Source organism: Odocoileus virginianus, chromosome 31, assembly GCF_023699985.2.
Source record: "Odocoileus virginianus isolate 20LAN1187 ecotype Illinois chromosome 31, Ovbor_1.2, whole genome shotgun sequence".
In the NCBI taxonomy this organism is placed as follows: domain Eukaryota; kingdom Metazoa; phylum Chordata; class Mammalia; order Artiodactyla; family Cervidae; genus Odocoileus; species Odocoileus virginianus.
In genome coordinates, this window is record NC_069704.1 from 31,334,064 (window position 1) to 31,359,243 (window position 25,180).

Sequence of the window (25,180 nt, forward strand, 5' to 3'; positions counted from 1 at the left end):
TCCTTAGGACAGTATCAGGACGAATGAAGCCAATGCTAGGACCTAGATATGTGTCCTTATGCCAATAATAACAAAGTAAATAATTTGCCATTGCTGTTTCTAATGTTCTTTCCTTACACTTTTTCCTTATTCCTCCCTTCCCTCTATTATCATTTTATGTGCATAAAGAAGTGTGTGCGTGTTTGATAAGATGAAGACTAACACAGCTAAAGGGAGAAGGAGGGCTGAGAAAAATATTCGAGAGTACTGTACAGGGTGTTGTCTCAGTGACTGGTAGAAGGTAAAAATGGTGTGAGTCATTTTTAATCTCAACATTGATCTTAAAAGGAGAAGCAAGAGGAAGAGTTGCTCACCACGTTACCCCCGCCTACACCCTCCCAGATAAATGCAATTGGTATTGCCATTGACAAAGTGGTACAGGAGTTTGGCTTACACAATGAGAACTTGGAACAGAGACTAGAAATTAAACGTATCATGGAAAGTGTGTTCCAACACAAGTTACCAGGTATTTTCTAGATTTGTTTTTCTTTTTAGCTACCTAAAATTACCCCATTCATTTTTCTTACCATTAGTTAATTTTTGCCTAATACAAATCAATTTGCCATGTTCTGAAGCTCTCAATTTTTCGTTTTTTATGTTTTTGTTTTTCCTGACTTACCCTAGGGTAGCAAAGACTTTTACATATGTTGTTATTAACCTGTCTTCATTGTGAGTTTCACTGTGTTCGTTTACATGTCCCATATTATTAGAGCACCGTGGGACTCTTATGTATATATTTTGTTTACCTTTCTATTTATTTTCCATCTCTAAGTTCAGTTCCTTTTTTAGTTGAAATATAATTGGCTTACAGTATATCAGTTTTAGGTGTACAGCATAGTGATAACAATATTTTTTGTACGTTACAAAATGATCACCACACCTTTCTACCTATGTACATTGACAGAATATTTTGAGTGTCCTGGAGTCATTTTCAAGTTATCTCTGTTCAGAAAAGGTTCTGTTTAACCATGCTTAAAAGAATTGCACCATCTAAAATGAGCTTTGAAAACTATTTTATAATAAATTTTGTGCACTGTTGAATTGATGTTTCCAAGTTATATCTATGGAGCCATGAAAAACTATTTTTATAGAAAGCTCCACAGGTGATTCTAATCCACAGCCAGGGTTGAAATCAAATCACTATTTGAATTTATCATTGTATTACCCATCAAACTATTCATTTTACTGAAATATTCATATAGTATATGATTCATATTCATATATTTGTGTTCAGAAAAATAAAGGACAAGAATCTGTTCATTTCCTTATATTAGGTATCTCATCTTTGATGTTGTAGACAAGTTCCTGAGATGTCATTTGTAATTTTGATTTTTGTCATAGATTTCCATTGTAAAATTGAGTGTGCTTTGTCTTGGAAAAATTGTTAAAACCCAAAGAAATTACTTGACTTAACCTGGGAAAGAAAAAAGATACAAGGTTCCCTTTTTTGGCCCAACAGTAGTAAAACATTGGGGGGGAAATGCCATAAAATAAATATAGGTAGTTCCCATACACACATCTTCCTCTAAAGAGTGACTCACATTTTGCCGAACATTTTAAGTTGTATCAGTGATATTATAATGACTTTCTAAAGTTTTCCTGAAAGGATTCTATTATGTTAAATTAAACTTTTTGTTCATAATGAGTATTCATATTGAAAGTAATGTAATGCTGATTTTTATGATTATTGTTTTACTGAACCATGATCTTTATAGTAAATTCCACCTATGTATGCTTTCAAAAAGGTGAATGAGGTATTTGCATTAACTCCTCAGTGTACTCCAAAGTTTATAAACATAACAAAGTTAGACATCTCTTTGACTCCCATATTTTAAAAATCATTTCAGCTAGTATTTTCTCTGCAAAATGTGAAGTAATAAAGGAAGTATTAATGTATTTTACAACTGGTATGAAAAGAGTGGCTATTAAAGTAAACTACATTCAATGCAGTCTTCCCTTTTAAATAAAATACAGTGAAAGCAAGAGCCAGGAGTCACCCATTCTTGTCCTTTCATTGTGCCAGACTTGAACACTGTTTTTCTTTTGTGTGTAGTTTTAATTGACGGTTCCATTTCTGAAATAGCAGTGTCTTGCATTAACTTTTGAGAAATTTTACTTTATAAATGACTTCTATTTATTTAAAAAAATTTTTTTTAGATTGCTCTCTGAGATTATATGGGTCATCCTGTAGCAGATTTGGTTTCAAAAATTCGGATATAAACATTGACATTCAATTTCCAGCCATTGTAAGTACAAAATAAATGTTAGAATTTTCACAGAGTGGTATGGAAGTTCTATTTTTTTTCTCTAAATGTGAGCTATATGTGGTTATATTTTAGATGTTTAAGGACAGTTTAAGTGTAATTTTTTTTTCCCTAAAACTACTTTGTTTTTAAAAGTATAATTTTTTCCTGAAAATTTTTTTTAATGTTCTGTGTGCCTTCAATTTTAAAGAGTATTTCTTCTTGTTCTACATATCTTTCATGCTTTCTTCAAACACTGGTTTTTTTAACCATGTGAATCTGATGGCGTTACTTAGCTCTATTAACTTGAAAAGATTTAATTATCTTGACAATTCAGCTTTGCAGTGGCAGCAAAGGATTTCAGATTTCAAATGGGGTGTGTGTGTGTGTGTGTGTGTGTGTGTATATATATACACAAATATATATACATATAAACATTTAAGACCTGCAAGCTCCATTTGTTCCTGAGTTTCCTCTTACATACACCCACCTTGTAAAAATAATTACACTTTTGAAGAACTGCACCTAGCCTCGATTTCTGGCTTAAACATGGTTCAGAAAGATGTTGATGAGTCAGAACTTTAAAACTGGAAGGCACTTTAGTAGGTTATTCATTTCCTTACTGGTGGTTCCTGCAGGCCAGTTTGCAAGTGGTTTATGCCCATTTACTTGGGTTACTGCTTAAAAATAGAAGTAAAGATTTCTGACCTCCTCCCCCAGATGTTCTGTTTCACACTCTCTCATTCCTTGCTATCCCCAATTGCTATAGCTACCTGGTCAGTTGACCAAGATTTTACTTTTCTTTAAACCTTAAATTCTAATATTTTACCAGCATGGCAGTTATTTTGATTTCATGTCATTCATTCTTCGAGTCTGTGTGATATGCCAAGCACTATACTGGGTTCTAGAGGACAAAAAATACATGATTACTTCTTCATGAAATTCATACCTAGTGAAGGAGATAAGTAATTATGTATAGATAATTAATTATAATAAGCAATTCAGAAAAACAAGGTTCTGTGACAGAAAACAAGCAGTCCTGAAGCCCCTTTGAATGGATAACATTTAAGCTGAACTCTAAAAGATGAAAATGGTTGGAGACAGTGAAGGAGTGTTTTGGCTTGAAGGCACATCATTTGCAAGCATTGAGCGTGGCCTGTTCAAGGAGCTAAAGGGAAAATTGTTAGGGCTGTGAAGGGACCTAGAGAAAGTGGAGCATAAGATTAGGATAGAGATGTAGCCTGGATCCCAAAATACAGGAAGCTGGAATTTCATTTTGACCTAAGGGCATTAAGTAGCCAGACTGAGAGTTTTAAGGAGGGTCAGGACGGGATTTAATGCATGGTTTTAAGTGGTTTTGGTTCCCTGTGTAGCAGGGATTAGAGAAAGGCAAGACAGAAGTGGACACCAGTAAGCAATCTGTTGAAGTAGTCTCACAGAGTAATAGTATAGTATTAACAGTTTGACAGCTTCTAGCCACAACTCGGAGATTTTGCTGAGAGGCTAATTAACTCATGAATTAGTGAATCAGGAGTTAACTGAGTAGTCAGTCTCTTTTTGCCCACAGTCGTCATCTTTCAGTGCTCCTCTCTCTGTGTCTGACTGTGTGCACGTAGCACAATGATTAGTTCCTTTACTCAGGTAGTAAAGTGCTTTCTAGTTTGGAAAGGCATTTGAGTAACTTCAGATGATTGTGTATTATCTCAGTGAAGCCAAAGTACTTATAAATTATTTGATGTATTCATTGATTTATTTCCTAGATGTCTCAGCCAGATGTTCTCTTACTTGTCCAAGAATGTTTAAAGAACAATGGTAAGGCCAAATTCTTTCCACATTTTGTTGTTAAATTTTTCTTTTGTCTATAATTTGAATATATCTTATTTCTCAAGCTTTGAAAATAGGAAGTCATGTTTTTTGATTTACTTATATGAGTGATAGCCAAACAAAAAACTAAAGCAAATGCCCATGAATTATTAGTAGGTTAATTGGAGTCTTGTTAGTTGTTCTACTATGCAGAATAACCATTTTGTAAGTAAAGCTTTCTGCTTTGTGATAATGTCATAATTTGTAAAGATTATACAGGCCCTAGCCTAAGATTGATAGGAGTCAAAATATGTAAAATTTACTCTTGAGGTTGAAACTAAAGGATGTTCATCTGTATTCCATGGCTCAAATTGATACTTTATGAATAATAGTGTGACTCAACTCACACTATTGTGAGATTAATTCAGATTAATGAATCAACAAATAATATGTTCCCAGGTATGTTATCATATGTCCAGATAATGTCCAGCTGGGACTTGACAGCTTGTGTGCTTTCCATAGGCCTGGTTAAATTGTCTCATCTCTGAATTAGTCTTTCCCATCCTTTTTGTTTTGACTGAATGAAATGTTTAAACTTCTTTTTACTTCAGTCAGTATGTATTTTGACCCCACATGTTTTAGTAGCTTTTGCAGCAATTTTGTTTTTTATTGTCCTATCCATATTTATGTTACTGACCTAACATTTAAATGTTCTAGTTCAATAATGTAGCCATTTCTAATCAGACGTTAATTTTGTAAAATAAGGGGTTTTTTTTAAATAAGGGTTTTAAATTAATGTGATTACTTGATTCTTGAATGTAATACTTTCTCAAGTCATTTTTATTTCATAATCATTTCTTAAGAGCTTTATTTCATAATGGTCTTTTGAAAGACCCAACAGATGATGCGCAGCTGGTACTGGTACTTTATCTAATTGTGCTTTTGAACAAAGGCTTAATTAACTAATCTGTGTCATATTCTTTTCTTTTTCCAGACTCTTTTATTGATGTTGATGCAGATTTCCATGCTCGAGTGCCAGTGGTGGTGTGCAGAGAAAAGCAGAGGTCTGTTGTTTTAAGCTGTTTATGAAGTATCAGCTTGCCAAAAGCATTTGTACTTTACTACATCTTAATGTCCAGTTTCTAGAATTACAAGCTCCTATGTGGCTAATTTCATAAGCTTACTAATTAGCTCTCTCCCTCTACTGTTGGTGTTTAACCCAAGAGGAAAAGGTGTTTTATTTTAAAAAGAAGAAAATTAAAGGAAAATATATAGAAAGGAAGCATTTTGATCCATTTCAGTAAAAAAAAAAAAAAAATTGTCAAATAGTTACTTGCTCTGATCACCTTTATTTGCCATTCTTTTTAGCAGCAATTTAAACTACTGAAAACAGTCGGTATGACTTCACCCAGCTCTCTCTCTCCATCTGGAAACACTCCCATTCCCACTGTAGATGGGTGGTTTGCAGGCTGTAATGATTCACCATCAAGCAGATTCCTCCAGCTAGGGAAAACACTTTTGCTCCTACTAAGATGAATTCATACTCCCATTTGAAACATTTTACACTTCTTCTTTGCATTTTCCCCTAAAAAACTGTTTTAATATAAGAAAACGTGACAGTTTTAGCTCTTAAAGTGTACCCAGAAAATAGCTGCCCTTTTTTTTAAGCCAGTTATTTAAATGACCCATAAAGGTTTAATAAGTTTTTTATTTTCATTTTTAAGGTGTTTATTATCAATGTAAATTAGTTGGTGGTGGTGTAAAAGAAACCTGATATTTGTATAACACTTTCTTTCTCGTTTTCCTTCGCATTGTCGCCCTCTACCCCCGACCAGTGGTCTTCTTTGTAAAGTGAGTGCAGGAAATGAAAATGCTTGTCTGACAACAAATCATTTAACTGCCCTTGGAAAACTAGAATCAAAGCTGGTTCCTCTGGTGATTGCATTTAGATACTGGGCAAAGGTAGGTTTGAGTTCTTTAAATGAATGAATACGTTCTACATGTGCATAAGCAGTACACTTTGATTTTTACATGGTTCATGTAATCTTAAATGTTTGGATGCTTATTTATAGACATCAAGAGAGTTGGCATCTGAGTATTAGAAATTCTAATGTATGTAGAAAGAAAAACTCACTGTTTCTGTTTGACTATAGCATATTGTTCAAAAGATCATTGATTTATGATACTTATTAAAAATTAGATTTGTAGGTCAAACCTGAGTTATAGCCTATGAGTTTACACTTCTAACTAGTTTCCTGAAGTGAGTCTCAGATATAGGAGAGTTGAGATAAAGCCTCTTATACCATCCAATAATAAACCCATGCTTAGTCAGTCATGTTGACTCTTTGCGACCCCATGGACTGCAACCCTCCAGGCTCCTCAGTCCATGGAATTTTGATAAGAATACTGGAGTGGGTTGCCGTTTCCCCCTCCCAGGTATCTTCCCAACCCAGGGATCGAACCTGCATCTCCTGTATTGGCAGGTGGATTCTTTACCACTGAGCCACCTGGGAAGCCCCAATAATATACCCAAAGACTCCCAGAAAATGAAAGCCACTATCTGATCTTGCTTTACATTTCTACAGTATTTTAAACATGGTATCCTAATGAAATGCTCAGATGAACACGAGAGCATCTAACATTTCTCCAAAATGTAAGGTCTCATGACGATTATAAACTTGAAATTCTGTATATAAAAAAGCCAAAAGCTTTATGGATTAGGACATGGCAGTCACAATACATAATTCCTGTTGCTTGAGTCGAAGATGCAACAGAGACAGAGGATGCCCCACTCTTAATTGAGTGAATTGGTAATCACAATATGCTGTGCTTTGAAAGCAGCTTCCTACTTCATCACTAAGTTGTTATTTTCTGCCAGTGCTAATTGGTTTGCCTGCTTTCTTTCCTCTAATTATGTTTCTAACCAAAGCATGCATTTTCCAGGTAGCAGCTAAGCGTGAGGGGGCCATTAAACTGAGCAAAGTCAATTGGCTTACATTTGGGATTGAATCATTATTTTGACTGTATTAACAAGTTTTTGAACCAAGTGAATGGATTTACCATGGATATCAAAAAATAGATTTTTAGAGCCTTTCACAAGTGAGTTTAGTTAACAGAATGAAAAAAATTTTTTTTTTTTTTTTTTTCAAAATGAAAAATTTGAAGTGGAAACTGTCACTGAAAACCACAATATGTGTTTACAACATAAGTATAAGGAAGTTGGGTTATGAAGTTTCATTTTGAAGACTAAATCACGTGATAAATGGAAATGAATTAACAGATTTTAGACCAAATTGCATAAATGACCAGTTGGTACAAAAGAATGCTTATCCTCTTTTCTCTCATTTATAGCTTTGCAGTATAGATCACCCTGAAGAAGGAGGTTTGCCACCTTATGTGTTTGCTCTGATGGCCGTTTTCTTTCTTCAACAGAGGAAAGAACCCCTTCTGCCTGTTTATCTAGGATCATGGGTATAAAACATTTTTTGCTTATATATCTGATATTGATTTTATTATGGGGCCACAATCCCTTGGGCATAATTTCAAAGTCTAAAAACCTAGCCAGAACTGACATGAATTTATCCTATTACTATGAAAATTCATACTTCTCACTGCTGAAATATTAATGTATTTGGCTACAAGATGCTGCCATATACTCTGCTAGGGAGACTGTTACTTTTCTAAACCGAAGAAACATAATTTATGGAGCACATGATCTTGAGGTTTGCAAGACAAGAGAATATGAACCTACATTATCATTTGCTACACACTTTCTTTGGGTACAGTTTTTTAATTTGATACTTTGAATTTATGTATCACCTCCAGACAGACCGTAGGAAGCGTTCAGTTCACTATCACTTTCTTTCACTGGTCTTTTTGTTCTCTTTCTACCCTTTTCCCCGTGAAACAAAGGAAAATATAAGTGCTGAGATCGCTACTCATACCACAAGGTGCAGAACTTAGACATCGCCTCTTAAATAATATTTTGCTATAATCTTTAAGATGAATAAGACTTCAGTAAGGTGACCACTCTTTCTTTCTGGATAAATTAAAGTTGAGCTGATTTATTCAAATAGTAAGATTTAAGAAGGAGCCATCTCAAAGTCAAAATGAGGTTATTTTCATTCTCTTGAAATCCTCACTTTTAATCCCTAGGTAAAATTCCTTGATGAAGTTTTATGTGTATCCTTATGTTATAAAAAGCGTCACTTGGTAAAAGTTACTGTGATACATCCAGTATTTTAACTACTTGTCTTCTTACCATATGCAGGATTCTCATCATTTAAGGAGGAAATGTTCCAGAGCCATAGTTCTTAACTATGGAGATATATATATATATATACATAAAATAAGATTTTAGGGAATTTTTTCTTTATACTAAATGTGTTGGGAATTAAGCAAGGACCTTTATCAGGCAGGCCCTGAGATGAAAAAAGCTGAAGCAGAAACACTGTCCTGGCTTTAGGAATTGCAGTCTGCTGTGCTGTGACCCAGTTGCCTAAAGGGAGTTAGTTCTCTTTGTGCTTGTGGTACTGAAATTAAAAAATTCAGGGTATCCTTGCTAGTCTGTTCTCCTGGTGAAAAAAAAGGGTGAGAGAACAAAGTCAACCCTTAGTTGACAAATAACCCTTTTCATCAGACCTAAGTCCGATGTGAAAGTCTTTGAAAAAGTCTTTGAAGTTTTCTTTTCACTTTGATCCAAGAGAGATAGGACTGTAAGATACAACCAAACCAGTTGGACTCCTGGGCCAAAAAAATGTCTGAGAAGAGGTTGGCTGTGTTGCCATATCACTGCTGTCTTAGTAAAATCTGCCTTTTCTTGTGTCTTCATCATCTCTGAAGTGGGCATCTGTCACTGATGTGAAGATGCAGGGAAAAAAGTGCTTCTCTTTTGGTGATGTGAGTCTCCTCGGGATTTGCTTAAGAGAAGCATAAATACCTTTGTCTATAGCCAAGTGTATTATTTCCTTGGCAGTGATACTAGAAGTTCTCTAAGATGACAGAATTGGGTTTTGATTATGCCTTTTATTTATTGAAAATTTTAATGACAAAAACAAGTATATAGTGGTCAAACACTGGGTTGAACTGTATATATCAAATAAGGTAGACTACTGCCTGACCCAAAGTGATCGTCGTTTTCACGTTTTTAAACTAGTCAGGTATCGGTGTGCTGGTTTCTGCTAGAGTATTAATAAAAAATATACAGCAAGTAACAGAAAAGAAATTCAGTGCCTGGTTCGTGCCAGATATTTTATATCACTGTTTCTGTAGAAAATTATTGAAAACCTCAAAATTATGTGTATGAAAGTGTCCAAACCATTAACTTCTTCAAAATCTTTAAATCACTCTGTATGTTAGTCATTATACTAAGCCCTGAAAGTAATACATGGGTGAATAAGATTAGATTCTTTGTCAAGAAGTTTAGACTATCATATTTCTGTGTTCTGATCTGTGTTTTCAAAAATCTTTTGGTCATTCTCTCCCAACCTACTTAGATCTCTTTTATGTTGGAGACTCTCTCTGACCTTTTACTCCCAATTAAAATTTTTGTTTTATTATCATTTGATACTGATATGTGAGTTATGAATGATGAATAGATGTAATCCTGTCTTCTTAGCCTCTTTTATCCCCTACAACAATATTTTACTAGTCTCCTAGTAAATATTTTCTTGAATCATTTTTATTTTAGATTATATAAACTTAACCCTTAGGAAACAATTATTTTCACTTTAAGAATGCCAGATAATGCAGTATAAAGAAGAGTAGTGTCAAGTATTAAAGTTTGGCAGCCCTGAGAGTCACCCAGGATTTGCCACTAAAATTCTTTTTTTTTTTTTTTTTTTTTGCAATGTTTACAACATTTTATTAAAGTACAAAATAGTTGGAATTAAGCTAAATAGAAAAACAGTAAATATTTACAAAAACATCGATAATATCACTCAAGTCACACACATGTAATGAATGCAGGAAGGTCTTAAAAATTCTTGTAACCTTGAGCAAGTTGTTTAATCTCTGAGCTTTGGGGAAAGACTCATCTGAGAAATTTTGAAATGAGATCATGAATGTATAACTCCTAGAACAAGGCAGGAGAACAGATGTAGTCCTTTTCCCCTTCAATAGAAAATCAAGTTCCACCTACGGTATGGAAGCTTGAACTCGTAAACAAGTGATCCTTCTGGAAATAACGGCTGTAAATTCTCAACAAAACACATAAAATAACAACCTGAAGGCTCTGGGGACTGAACAAACTCAGACAGACTTTAGAGAGAAGCCAAAAATTAAGCAAGTGACCCAACACAGTGAGTTCCTGTTTTTCAGTGGCTTCACTAGTAGAAAAGCCACTCCTCTTTCTGGGCAGAGGAACTAGGGCCACCAAATAATAAGGGGAAAAAAAAACAAAGAAGGAAATTCAGAGAAGTGGAACCCTTCTTTCTGGCAACTCAGCACATCTCTGACTGACTGTTGACCAATTCAGTGCACCATATAAGGATCTTGGAAGTCATCGCTCCATCCTCACAAAAAGAAAAAAGCTGAGCATGCTGAAAATCATCAACTCTCATTAGATCCTTCAGAAGTGGGGTCATGGAGAAAACCACTGGCCCCCAATTGGAGAGACAGGCAGATATGTAACTTGTCAGAGCAAAAACCCAGGAAGAGAATCCTGCCACTGGAACCACTACCAGGCTAAGAAAACCATGATTCTGGAAGTTCAGTTTGGATAAGTATGAAAGTGAAAAACAGCAGGGGGCCTATTCATAGGGTGCTCATTTCATGAGTTTTATCTCCAGAAATGCCCACCAGGTTCCTCAGGGTAAAGATCCAAGAAAAATCCTCTATCCAGGAAAAAAGTGGTCAGTTTGACATTGTGTAGAACATTCTGCTGTCTGAAGTAAAAACCTGCCCTCAAGGGAAACAGTTTTACCAGAGCCAAATTGGACCATAAAGAAAGCTAATCGCCGAAGAATTGATGCTTTTGAACTGTGGTGTTAGAGAAGACTGTTTTGAGAGTCCCTTGGACTGCACGGAGATCAAAACAGTCCATCCTAAAGGAGATCAGTCCTGGATGTTCATTGGAAGGACTGATGTTGAAGCTGAAGCTCCAGTACTTTGACCACCTGTTGCAAAGAGCTGACTCGTTTGAAAAGACTCTGATGCTGGGAAAGATTGAGGGCAGGAGGAGAAGGGGACGACAGAGGATGAGATGGTTGGATGGCATCACCAACTCAATGGACATGAGTTTAGGTAAACTCCGGGAGTTGGTGATGAACAGGGAGGCCTGGCATGCTGCGGTCCATGGGGTCACAAAGAGTCAGACATGACTGAGCAGCTGAACTGAATCTCCTTGTTAAAGTGCTGAACTTAATATGCCAGCAAATTTGGAAAATTCAACAGTGGTCACAGGACTGGAAAAGATCAGTTTTTATACCAGTCCCAAAGAAAGACAATGCCAAAGAATGTTCAAACAACCCCACAATTGCACTCATTTCACACGCCAACAAAGTAATGCTCAAAATTCTCTAAGCCAGGCTTAAACAGTATGTGAACTGTGAACGTCCATATGTTCAAGCTGAATTTAGAAAAGGCAGAGGAACCAGAGATCAAATTGGCCAACATCTGTTGGATCATCAAAACAGCATGAGAGTTCCAGAAAAACATCTACTGCTTTATTGACTATGCCAGAGCCTTTATGTGGATCACAACAAACTGGAAAATTCTTAAAGAGATTGGGAAAACCAGACCACCTTACCTGCCTCCTGAGAAATCTGTTGCAGGTCAAGAAACAACAGTTAGAACCAGATACGGAACAAAGGACTGGTTCCAAATTGGGAAAGGAGTACATCAAGGATGTATATTGTCACCCTGCTTATTTAACTTAGATGCAGAGTATATCATGTGAAATGCCAGACTGGATGAAGCACAAAGTGGAATCAAGATTGCTGGGAGAAATATCAATTACCTCAGATATGCAGATGACACCACGCTTACGGCAGAAAGCAAAGAACTAAAGAGCCTCTTGATGAAAGTGAAAGAGGAGAGTGAAAAAGTTGGTTTAAAGCTCAACATTCAGAAAACTAAGATCATGGCATCCGGTCCCATTACTTCATGGCAAATAGATGGGGAAACGAAACAGTAAGAGACTGTTTTTTGGGGCTGCAAAATCACTACCGATAGTGACCGCAGCCATGAAATTAAAAGACACTTGCTCGTTGGAAAAAAAGCTATGACCAACCTAGATAGCATATTAAAAAGCAGAGACATTACTTTGCCGACGAAGATCCATCTAGTCAAAGCTGTGGTTTTTCCACTAGTCATGTATGGATGTGAGAGTTGGACTATAAAGAAAGCTGAGCGCCACCGAATTAATGCTTTGAACTGTGGTGTTGGAGAAGACTCTTGAGAGTTCCTTGGACTGCAAGGAGATCCTCAAGGAAATCACTCCTGAATATTCAGTGGAAGGACTGATGCTGAAACTGAAACTCCAATACTTTGGCCACCTGCTATGAAGAACTAACTCACTGGAAAAGACCCTGATGCTGGAAAAGATTGAAGGTGGGAGGAGAAGGGGATGTCAGAGGATGAGATGGTTGGATGGCATTACCGACTCAATGAACATGGCGTTTGAGCAAGTTCTGGGAGTTAGTGATGAATAGGGACGCCTGATGTTCTGCAGTCCATGGGGTCCCAAAGAGTTGGACACGACTAAGCAACTAAACTGAACTGAACCACCTTGAGTTTTTTCAGGGCCTGACTGACCTCGAGCAAGGAAAAATAGCCGACTCCAACGTTCTATTGTTCCCTGTCTCACCTTAGATTGGCAGGATTGAGAAACACGAAGGTTACAGCCAAGGATCACAGTCTCACTAAAAGACTGAGACCTTATAAGACTATAGGATGTCTCCCTTCTCTCCACAGCTTACTACAGCATCATTCAGCCTCCTGTGTAATAATGGAGTTACAGTAGAAAGATTTCATTTAAGAAGTCTCTTGGGAAACCCAAAAACAGTCGAAGAGACAAAAACAAGGATACCAACAGAAGTTACAGCCCGCTGACATCTACAGCTACAACAAACAGTACATTGCCTGACTCCAGGCAGATAAAGGGAAAAAATCCCACACCACAGGGTTTTACCTAGCTTTCAACAAAAAAAATCATAAGGCATACTAAAAGGCAAAGTCATAGTTTGAAGAAACAGAGCGTGCATTGGAATTATCTCACCAGGAATCTTAACAATATGACTTAATATGCTTAGGACTCTAAAGAAAAAAATAAGTTTTACTCAGTAGAAACTTCTTAAGTTGAAAAGCAAGGAGGAAGAAAATAATGAATAAGAAATGGAACAGAATATCTAAGAATTGCAGAACAATTACTAAGGGTTATAGGCTCTGCAGTCTGGGATTTCCTAGGCAAGAATGCTAGAGTGGGTTGCCATTTCCTCCCCCCAGGGATCTTCCCAGCCCAGGAATTGAACGCACATCTACATTTCAGATGAACTCTCTTTTTTACTACTGAGCCACCTGGGAAGCCCCACCTTGGCCCTAGAAAAGACCACATTTCATCCTGCGTTAGAAGGAAACTGAGCAGGGGGCAACATGATGTCTTATGGTTTAGGATTGCTCTGTCAGGTAGACCACAGAAGTTGTCCATTTAATGTGAAAATACATTGGAGAATCAGGCTACCACAGTCATACCCTAGCCCACAATTCGTTATGTATGTTAGCATGTTTAAAGGCTGTGAAAAATCCCACTATACCTACAGTAAAGAAATCTGTTCAAGTTTGTTCCACATTTCTTAGACCTTTTGAGCCTGTGCTTTTCTTTAACATCTTAACCATGTCCAAAGAAACACTTTGTTTATTGAGCGCTTACTATATGCCATGCCCTGTATCTGAATGCTTTATGTCCATTATTTTTTCCATAACTATCCCATTAAGGAGATGCTAGTGTTACCCCTTTTTACAAGAACCTGAGACCTGAAGAAAACAAGGATCTTACTGAAGGTCTCACAGCTAGTGCCGAAGAGTGAGATTTGGGCCTATGTGGTTTTGCACCAGAACCATGGCCTTAGGCCTAGGCCATGGTCTGTTAGACTGTCTATGAAAAAATTATTTCCAAAAGGGCTTCCCTTGTGGCTCAGCTGGTAAAGAATCCGCCTGCAATGCCGGAGACCTGGGTTGGGAAGATCCCCTGGAGAAGGGAAATGCTACCCACTCTGGTGTTCTGGCCTAGAGAATTCCATGGACTGTATAGTCCATGGGGTCACAAAGTGTTGGACATGATTGAGCGACTTTCACTTCACTATTTCCAAAAATCACCATTTCTTTTGCAAATCAAAACCTTGATTTTTTTTCTCTTTAAGTTTACAGATGTCTCAAAGATAATCTTTTGATAAAAGATGCCTTTCATATTTTCAGTGAACTTTGTTACTTTTCATTTCTTCCAGGATTAATAAGCTCTGATTGTTTTAAAATCATTTCTGCCTTACAACGTGTGTCTAATTTTTCCTAGATTGAAGGATTCTCACTAAACAAATTAGGAAACTTCAACCTTAAAGAAATTGAGAAAGACTGTGTGGTCTGGGAATACACTGATAATGTTGCAGGGGATGTGGACTCAACAAAAGAGGAGGCACCAAAGGAAATGGCCATTAAAAGGGGACAGGTCTGTTCTGTTTCATGCCTGGTCTTATAATTTATTTTTAATTCAGTTGTTAATTGTGGAGTTTATGAGTTAGTCTTCCTCTCTTCTTTCCTCAACTGTCTTTAACTATTTCATAACTGTTTAATTTCTAGTCTGTTCAGTTTTGAATAGATAAGGAATAAAAGGTAAAATTCAAATCATTGAATCCACAGTTACATGGTTTCTTCTCTGTGTAAGGTGCTGTGAAAGACGCTGAGAATTCAAAAATAAGTTCCTATCTATCCTCCAAGAGCTTAGGTCTTAAGTGGGATTATGAGGTTTAAGTATAAGAAAAGTTAACTAACCTCATATTGCTAAAATAACATTGAATAAGCCTATGGTAGTATACTTGTCCTTATTCATACCATTAGTATTGAGAAGGAGAATTTATGCACAAGAAATGAGCTGCCATTAGAATTTCAAACAAAAATCTAAGCAATATAACAGTAGGATTCTAACCCAAATTGATAAACAGTCCTTGACTCCATGAGCTTCCTCATATCCCTTTGGGGTAAAATGACAGTAATATCCACAAAATACCTCTGAGACTGGGATTCTAATCCCAGCTCTTCACAAACAGGTCATGTCACTCCTGTAGTCCTTGTTTACTCTGGCCTAAAATGGGGAGATATTGGTGAATCACATATTCTTGGTTTTGTTGAGGGGAAGAGAATGGTGGGGGCACCCTACCTGAGCTGCCACCAGAACACACCACTTGTGTCATTTGTCTGTTTGGGGTTCCAGTGGTGGCTAAGAGCACAGACTATGGAGCCAGAATATTTGAATTTGTATCCCAGCTCACCCACTTCTAGCTATGTGTCTTTGGGCAGGTGACTTAATCTTTCTGTGCCCCAGTTTCCTCACCTGTAAACGGAGATGATATTGGTACCTACTCATAGGGTCATTGATTTATAGACTGCTTAACTCAGTGCCGAGCATATGGTAAGCACTCAGTAAATGCTAGCTACTCCTCTTACTTTATTTGAAAAACACAGTGTTCTCTATGTTTTAAAAAAAATAATAACAATGTAAGTACTGCTAGTCTACGTATGTCAGAGGTCTCTTAAGTTCCATGTTATATTGTGAAGTCATTTCAGTGAAATGTTGAATATATGGATAAAGAAGTGAGATCTAATGGAACCTTCCATTTCTGGAGTTTTCTCTGTGTCCTCAACTGTTGTTTGTGGGACCAAAACAACTACATTTTTAATCGGGTTTGGTTTGTAAATCCACCTGATAACTTTATCTTATTTCACAGAATGTTTGTGTTGAGATTTACTGAATAAATCTGTGACCACACCACTTATTTTGAAGCTTGATATAATAAAGTACAATTGGAAGCAAATTTGTATACCCTAGAAGGAAAGGCTACTGCTGAAAGACCAGTTAAATACTTTTATCTTTGCATTTGAATGCTAATTGGAGAGATTAATCATGCTGCCACTTCTAAAATTAACTGAGGTCTGGACAGTGTTGACATTGCATAGTCTGGTGAAAGAGCACTGGCCTGGCATCAGGAGACGTTCTTCTGCCATGCAAGCCACATAAACTCTTTGGTTTTCAGTTCCTTCTCTTATAGCATATGGGAGTTGAACTAAATTACCTCTTAAGAGCATCTTACAGTTGTGACATGGTTTCAATGATATATGGATTTCTTGTATTTAAAAAGACTATACATAAATGAAAAAAATACAGACAGTAACCAGTCTGCCAGATGCTTTCCCTTGTTTCTGATTTAATCCTCATAACTATCCTGTGTTATAGGTGGTATCATCCCTACTCTGCAGATAATGATAGCGACCATTTTTTGAACATGTGTGCCAGGCACTGTGCTAAGCTCTTAACAGACTCTCTCTCACTCAGTCCTCCCAACAGCCCTATGAGGTGGGTACTATGATCCCCATTGTTCAGATGAGGAAACTGAGGCTTAGACAGCTTATATACCTTCACCAGGATCAGACACAGCTAGTAAATGGAAGAGCTGGATTTGAAAGCTTAGCATGTCCCATTCGAAAGCCAGTTTTCTTCGCTTCTGAGCTATACTGCCAGTCCAAGAATGAAGAAGCTAAGTCACGAAGCAGTCAAAACCTGTGAAGTGACAAAGTCAGTATTTGGACCCTCTTTTTTTCTAAGTCCTTTGAACTTTCCACTGTATTACATCACAGTATGTCACATCTTATCATGAGTCTGTGAGTGGAAAACTTGTATTTCTGATATCAAGGGTTATTTATTCGACTTTAAAATCAGTTGCTGCTGGAAGAACCAATGAACTTAATGTAACTTCTCAGAGCACATGAGAGGAGCATTTTTCCTTTTCTTCTATGCTCACAGCTGCAGTCCACTTGTGTCTAACGGTGTAAAGGTGCCCTCCGGCGGCAGGAGCAGGGAGAACTCAGTGCTGAGAGTAGTAGCAGGGCATCACGGTCCTCTCCACCTGCCCTTAAGACGTCAGGTTTAGAAATGACGCTTGCTTGTGTGCTGCCTGTCTATTCCTATGATACTGACTAGGTTTTCACATAACTTTAATCCCGGAATTCACTGAAGGAATGCTGTTTTCTCACAATCAAAATAGAACCTAGACTGTGATTTATCAAGATAGACTGCCGATTCATATCTTTGCTAAGGTTTTTCAGATTTATTTGATGCTTGAAGATCTCTAATTTTTCAGGTTGTACTGCCATCTGAAATAACCTGTATATTTTCTCTTTGCTGTTAATAGGTATCATTAATATTTGATTCAAAACAGCCGCCTTCAGTACCAGTTGGGCAGCTCTGGGTGGAATTGCTCCGATTCTATGCTTTAGAATTTAATTTGGCTGATTTAGTGATTAGTATCCGTGTCAAAGAATCGATATCTCGTGAATCGAAGGATTGGCCCAAAAAACGCATTGCCATTGAAGGTATCTCAAAATATTTATCTTTAAGTCCCAACCCTACCCCCTCTTTTTTTAAGGTATCAGTCTAACAGCATGCTTTTTATTTCAGTCTTTTTTCAGCTTCAACATGTAAGGTAGGCCTGACCCCAGAGGTGAAGTAGATAGCGAGAATCTTGCATGTGTCACAGTAGATCTTTCCAAGGGAGCAAATTGTTCATCCTGAGTTTTTTAAGTGCTGTGATAAAAAATTTTAATTACTTATGCAACTAAAAGGCATAGCTGTCTGTGTCCTTATTTTCTTTGTAAACTGCTCAATAACTTTAAATGCTTAAAAAGTCTTTTCCAAGTGACATGTAAATCCCCCTTTCCTCTTCGCTCTTCTCATTTCTGGATCTTTAGATTCAGTCCTTTCATGAATTGTTACCGATGTTGTTTAGTTTTACAGAGGTTGAGGAAAATACCTTTTCTCATGAAAAACAGCATTCTTCATTAAATTTCTCTCCATGGAGAGTTTATTTTTGGAATACCTGCAGTAATATTTAGACCTTATTCATAAAACACCTTTTCTCTTTAAAAGCACTTAGCTCTTAAATGAGTTAAGTCTTATTCAGCTGAAACCATTATATGAGAGACATACCGGTGTGCCCTGTAGACTCCTCTAAATGGACGAGCTCCTATCAGCTTTCCAAAGTCAGGAGATGGAAACCCCTCTAGAAATCTTAATTCTCCTCCTTCAAATAATTTAAAGAACCTCCTAAATGGAATTCTCTTATTTTTGCTTGATTTTTTTCAAGCCTTATATTGCATAAGAGGGTTTTTTTGCATTTTGCATAAATTCTGTGTGCAGTCATGGGGATCTCACATTTTTAAACCCTCCCCTGCAGTTTCTCTGGCTCAGCTCTTCTGGCCAATTGCCTAACCTGCTGGAGTTCTAGGGGAGGAGAAAAGATTGAGAGAAGTGGTGTCTCCTCCTGGTGCCTCCCTCTCGCCCCTGAATTCAGTCCAGCCAGTTCAGTGATGGGGCTTCCCAGGGCAGAAGAGTGGAGGTAAGCTCTACAAACGGCAGGGCCTGGCTGAGTGGGGAGGCAGAGCACTCAGCAGAGCCCGAGGGAAGACCCCGCTTCCCGAGGGCCTGAGAGCCACACTGATTACTTTTTTTTAACCCCCACAGTCACAGGACAGAGTAGGGAAGGGGTAATGGTTCTGAATAGAATGGGTTCTCTTCATAGAGCAGATGTTTAAGAAAGCATTTCTTTTTGTTTTTAAAACTGTATCTTCTTACTCCCCATCCCCAGTTTTTTTTAAAAAAAGCACATAAGATAAATGATAAGTTGTACTGTTACTTATTTGTTGTCTTTATCTATGTAGCAGGCTGGTTTTTAAAACATAAAATAGAAATGTGTGAAGCAGTGGATTTTTTTTTTTATTACAGATCCCTACTCTGTAAAAAGAAATGTGGCAAGGACCCTAAATAATCAACCTGTGTTTGAATATATACTTCATTGTTTAAGGACAACATATAAATATTTTGCTCTTCCACACAAAGTTATGAAATCCAGCCTTCCAAAGCCTCTGAGTACTGTCAGCTGTACTTCTGAACGTTCTAAAGAAATAGCAAAACATGATCCAGAGGTACAAGCGAAAGGTGATAAACTCAAAAACTCAGTTTTGGCTCAAGGTTCTGGTGCTGCCAGTTCAACTGCAAACACCTGCAAGGCACAGCCACTTACTCTTAAAGAGACTGCTAAAAACTTTGAAAGCCCATCAGCAGAGAAAATGGAAAACTCACACATCAGTGTCCACCTGGAAAACTCTGACTGTATTAAGGCAAAAGTCAGTTCTAGTGCCCCTAAGGACATTGAAGTACATCATCAAGAAACAGGAAGTAAAAATAAGAAAGAAAAAAGTGGAAAGGAAGGCAAGCATCCTTTGACTGCTGATGATCAAGCTTTAAGTAGTAGCAAGTGTGGCACGCTTGTTACCTGTGGCAGCCCAGGAAATAAGGAGAAAGATTCCAGTTTGGATCTAGAAAGCTTCAGAAATCCTATAGCTAAAGAGTATGATGAATTTCCTACTTCATATGCCAAGGCTGATGTTGATGAAGAAAGTATAGAAGGTACCAGTGAACTCAGAGATGCTGTAAGCCACTTTACCCCTTCAAGACAGAGCCAAATATCAGGAATCCTTCACTCTGATGAGGAAGAGGAGGATGAGGAGGAGGAAGAAGAACCAAGGCTCTCCATTTCCCGAAGGGAAGACGAGGATGACATTGCTAATGGAGACGAATTAGACAACACCTTCACTGGGTCAGGGGATGAGGATGCCCTGTCTGAAGAGGATGTGGAATTAGATGGATCTACTAAGTATGATGACTTGAAAGAATGTGGAAAACACCATGTAGATGGAAATCTTCTAATGGAACTTAATAAAATCAGCCTTAAAGAAGAAAGTGTATGTGAGGAAAATTCAACTGTGGACCAGTCTGATTTCTTCTATGAATTTAGTAAACTCACCTTCACCAAAGGCAAGGTAATCAGTGCCACTCCTATACATGGAACTAGGAGATTTGAAAGAGCTTTAATAATGCATGTACTTTGGATTTTCATGTACTCAAACAGGGCTCCCGCCTGTCTCAGTAGTGGGTCACTCCCGTGCAGCCACTAGGTCCGCTGCTGTCATTAATCTCTTGGGAATTTGCAGAGGAGAAAAGAAATGCTGTTGGTAGTCAAAATAACTGCCCTTTTCTCCTGAGTGTGTTTGCAGTGGCCATGCCACTGTATTTTCATTCCTTTGGAATGTGAGGTGGAGAATGTGTACTTTGGAAAAAAGATTCAAGGCTCCTTTATTTAAGTCTTGTTTTGCTTTGCCATCTTCCTACAGTCTCCTACAGTAGTTTGCAGTTTATGCAAACGAGAGGGTCATCTAAAGAAGGACTGTCCTGAAGACTTCAAAAGAATCCAGCTGGAACCTTTGCCTCCATTAACTCCCAAATTTTCAAATATCTTAGATCAAGTTTGCATTCAGTGTTACAGTAAGTTATTAACATTTCTTTTTATTTGTCAAAATATTAAATTGATGTTTTCTCAAGAGTTAATCTGATTCACTAACCCATTAGCTACATTATCCAGGCTAAGTCTTTTGCATTGTCTATTGTATCCATAGTACTCTGTGTATCGTGTTCCATTTGGGACATGCAGTAAATACTTGTTAAAGAAAGACAGGGAAGGAGAATCTTTTAAGTCTTATGATTGGAGTACTATCATTTCCCGACTGGTGTTCCTTGAAATGCTTTTCTAGGTACCTGCCATTAATAGTATTTAGTAACAAGAAGTATTCCAAAGGTCAAGGGGGAATAACTGTATATCTTGCCCCCTCCCTTAGAGATTTTCAGGGCATATTAGCACAATAAAGGCTCCTGGAAATCTTTAGGTAAAAAGCTTATTTACTAACTCTTTTATCTAACATTTCCAAAATTTGAGCTTAGAATACTTTTTAATTAATGCTAATTAATAACCTTTTTGGAGAAGGAAATGGCAACCCACTCCAGTATTCTTGCCTGGAGAATCCCATGGACGGAGGAGCCTGGTGGGCTACAGTCCACGGGTCACAAAGAGTCGGACACGACTGAGTCACTTCACTTCACTTCAATAATCTTTAAGGAACATCAGTTTGGGGAAGTGTTGGTGTGCAGAGGTTTAAGTTCTACAAGGAAAACCATTTGATGGAGAGGCATGCAGCTGCTAAGAGTAGAGGATTATGACACATCACATTGCTGCATGTTAAGATGTCTGTCTGTGTCATAAGTCACTTGTTCTTAATCAGGGTTTTGTTCTTTAAATCTCTTTGGAGAGTGTAAGTGATGAAAGAAAACTATTCTCCTTAGGGGGGAATATGTGAAAATATATATATATATATATATATACACACACACACACATACACACACACATATAAAATGTGTTTTATATATATGTATAAATATATACTCACAAACTGTTGTGTTCACCCTCTGCCTTTATCGGGCTCTGGGCCTCTGTGAAACCCAGGAACAGAACCCTTGTGCAGACTGGTTTCCATCTCAGGAACAGTTCTTGGTGATAGACTGTTTTTAAAAGGCATCTTTATTGTACATTGCTTAATACTGTCTACTGAGAAGACACAAAATTTAGGGTTTGGTTGGTTTTTGTGGTTTTTTTAGCTAATTAGGTTTATTGAGAAATATTTTTCAGAGAATGTGAACAATCTTTGTTTCTGAATGTATCTGTTTATCTTAAACAGAGGATTTTTCTCCAACTGTTCTAGAAGATCAGGCACGTGAACATATTCGACAAAACCTAGAAAATTTCATAAGGCAGGAGTTTCCAGGTAAATAATTGTTTAGCTTTAAGAAAAGAAAGATAGTGTTGCTTTGCTTCAGAATGAGTGCATGTGTTACAAGAACATTAATTTTGAGCATAAGAAAGCAGTCTTGCAAGTGATGGTGGGGACAGGCCTTCTTTGTTTTATGATACTCCTAGGATGGTTTTAGGTCTGTCCAGTCCTAGTTTTGACAACAGAGAAGACAGTTGCAGTGTAGTAGTATTTCACTTAGCAGATACACGTGAACTTCATTTGTCAGTTGAGAGTCAAGGTTCAGACCTCTAAAAAGTGAATTTATTTAGAAAGTAGTAAGCTTACATTATTAAGTGTGCTTAGGTGATCCACATTTTCCTTGAAATGTCCTTGCATCTAAGAATAAAGTACATTTGATAATCTTTCGTGTCTTTTATAGCTTGTATTTATAGTAAATTTCGAGAGGAAGTAATTTATAATAAAAGACTAGTTAATAAAAGAAAATAATTATTATGAGGTTATTTTAGAACAATTAATAACAGTATTTTTTATTCATAAAAGAGTTGCTTTGGTCAGAAAATTAATGTACTCAGGTTGGTTGTCACTTTTCATATATCTCTAACAGGAACTAAATTGAGCTTGTTTGGCTCCTCCAAAAATGGATTTGGGTTCAAACAGAGTGACCTTGATGTCTGCATGACAATTAACGGACTTGAAACTGCTGAGGTACAGTGACCGCGTAAAACTTGCATTTGCTGTGGCGTGTGTGTTGACAATCTTGATTCACAATTCAGCACGGTATTTTCTGAATTTATCAGGGTATGTCATATGGAGTATGCCATTTGGCACAATCTGTCTGGTCAAATAAATACATTAGAAGTTTAGAGGTGAATGTGAGGAGTAGAAAGGCTTGTGCTTCCAACCTGTAATACAAACTGGATATGAGAGTGACATCTGGGAATTCTAGAAAGGCAAACTAGCCTTTCCAGTGTCTCTTTGGCATAGGCACTAGGCTGACTCAGGTGCATAAATACACCCACATAAGGTCTTCTCTGAAGTTTTAGCAGGCAGCCAGTGTGATACAGTGATGACAGTGAAAGTCACTCAGTTGTGTCTTGACTCTTTGCGACCCCATGGACTGTACACTCCAGGAAATTCTCCAGGCCAGAATACTGGAGTGGGTAGCCTTTACCTTCTCCAAGGGATATTCCCTGGAGTTCGACCAGGGATCGAACCCAGGTCTCCTGCATTGCAGGCAGATTCTTTACCAGCTGAGCCACCAGGGAAGCCCATGGCACAGGGATAAAAGGGTGCTAAACTGGATTCAAGACAGACTTGCCCGTCTTTGGTTGCTTATCTCTAATACAGAAATGAGATTTGCCTTGCCTCAGAAGATTGTTGTGCACCTCAGCTTGGATCAATGTATGTCAGGAGTCAGTGAACTACGGCCTACTGCCTGTTTGTTTTTTTTTAATGTCAGTTTTTTGGCATTCAGCTACACCCTTTCGTTTATGTGTGGTCTACATGTGGTTTCACTCGAACTCCAGGATTGAGTCCTTGCAACAGGCCATGTGGCCCACAAAGCAGAAAAGGTTTGCCAGCCTTGATGCTATTATACTGTGAAAAGGTGTAAAGTTTCAGAAGTACTGAATCCATCCCCTTTCTTTCTTACAACAGTAGTCCAAATACTGCACATCCAAATGAGTGGTGCTGATGTTGCTCTGGATCTTCTTATGCCTTTTCTAAGTTTCAGCGTTTTATCGCTTGAGGATGCATCTGATTTGAGAAAATAGCCACAAGTTATCTGGCGTGACTTTGGTGAATAAGGTGGATAAGGACAATTGGGTCCAATATGTGAATGACCTGATTATACATCATTGACATTGAATTTTTACATGATTAATAAACTAGTTGTGAGGGCATTTCTAAATTAAATTCCAAATTCTGGGAAGTATATAACCAACTAACCAACAAAAGGACTTAATGTTAAAAAGGTCAGCCCAAATGTTTTTAAATATTTGAAATGTTACTCATATTTGCTGTATAACTTTTTGTGTGTTATATGTTTGACTAGTCCTATGGAGAAATAACCTGAGCTTAATCACTCCCCACAGCAGTTCATCAGCTCTTTTTGAAGACCTACCCAGAATGAATAAGACAGGCCACAGAAGCTCTCTCTTATTAATTCTGTCACATAAAGGAAAAAAAATTGGAGGTTCTCGGTGGTTCAGAGACTTTTTCAGGGACACTGATTTCAGCCTTTCTTGCTCCTCTAATAGCAGTTAGTAAGTAGGGTGCATGAGGGTTTCCATATCCTTAGGATATTCCTATGTGTAAGGATTAATGCTCACCTAAAAAAGGAAAATGAATGTAGAACAATTTGAATTTAATTTTGTTATTTCTGGAGGAAATGAAACCAAAACAGGGTTAGGAACCTGTCTTCTGTTTTTGATTCAGTCTGTGCCATTTTTGCTGCAGGGGTTGGACTGTGTAAGAACTATTGAAGAATTGGCAAGAGTCCTCAAAAAGCACTCAGGTACCTCTATAAGCTTTATCTAAAAAATATTCTCATATTTTTTATTAGTGTTTTGCATACTTAAAATTTACAAATGACTGAAATAGTGTAGTGGCTCATATAACATTTATAGCATTGGTGTCTGAAAAAAATCAGTGTGGTTAAGTATGAAAAACTGAGGAATTGGTTATAATTTGTATACATATTGTTGCCTTGGTTTTATTTCATGACAAATGTATACTTTCCACACAGGAAACTTGGGGAATCATTTTGCCTTATCAACAGAGTGTAAAATCAAAGTGTAGGTAAAGGTTGCTGGCCATGATGTGAAGTATAGTGGAAAGCGCTGTGGACTGGGGTGATGGATTGTACTGGAGCTGTTCAGCAAGTTGTGCATAACCCTAGACAAGTATTTATAGCTGCAAAATGTACAGGTTCTGTAATTGTACGCAGAGCTGAAATGCCATGAACATATTCTTCTGCCTCTCTTTGTCAGAGGTAGCTGTGGATGCTGTTAACAGTGAGAGTCTTTTAAAATGTGGTACATCAAACGTCTGTGCTAAGAGTTAAAAATGAAAGTGAATAAGATGTGGTCCTTGCCTTTGTGAAACTTAAAATCTATGAACCATCCATAAAATGCTTTCTTATAGCTTAGTCAAGAGCAGATTTAAATCCACAGCATGGGCATGCACACA

General features: G+C 37.5%; 1 protein-coding gene across 8 annotated transcripts in view; it reads left to right on the plus strand.

Annotated features, from left to right (window-relative positions):
- TUT7 (terminal uridylyl transferase 7) overlaps positions 1-25,180 on the plus strand; it is a 58,142-nt gene that overhangs the window by 6,861 nt on the left and 26,101 nt on the right. For all 8 annotated transcript variants that reach the window (XR_011484985.1, XR_011484983.1, XR_011484982.1 and 5 more), the window contains exons 5-17: positions 328-505; positions 2,197-2,285; positions 4,043-4,094; positions 5,080-5,149; positions 5,921-6,047; positions 7,437-7,556; positions 14,593-14,745; positions 17,483-17,663; positions 19,072-20,168; positions 20,520-20,670; positions 21,917-22,003; positions 22,596-22,696; positions 24,449-24,506. Coding sequence is in view for 4 of the 8 variants with exons in the window: in XM_020915467.2 (XP_020771126.2) it covers positions 328-505; positions 2,197-2,285; positions 4,043-4,094; positions 5,080-5,149; positions 5,921-6,047; positions 7,437-7,556; positions 14,593-14,745; positions 17,483-17,663; positions 19,072-20,168; positions 20,520-20,670; positions 21,917-22,003; positions 22,596-22,696; positions 24,449-24,506 (2,464 nt within the window). In the remaining 4 variants the exon portion in view is untranslated. The remainder of the gene's footprint in view (positions 1-327; positions 506-2,196; positions 2,286-4,042; positions 4,095-5,079; positions 5,150-5,920; positions 6,048-7,436; positions 7,557-14,592; positions 14,746-17,482; positions 17,664-19,071; positions 20,169-20,519; positions 20,671-21,916; positions 22,004-22,595; positions 22,697-24,448; positions 24,507-25,180) is intronic.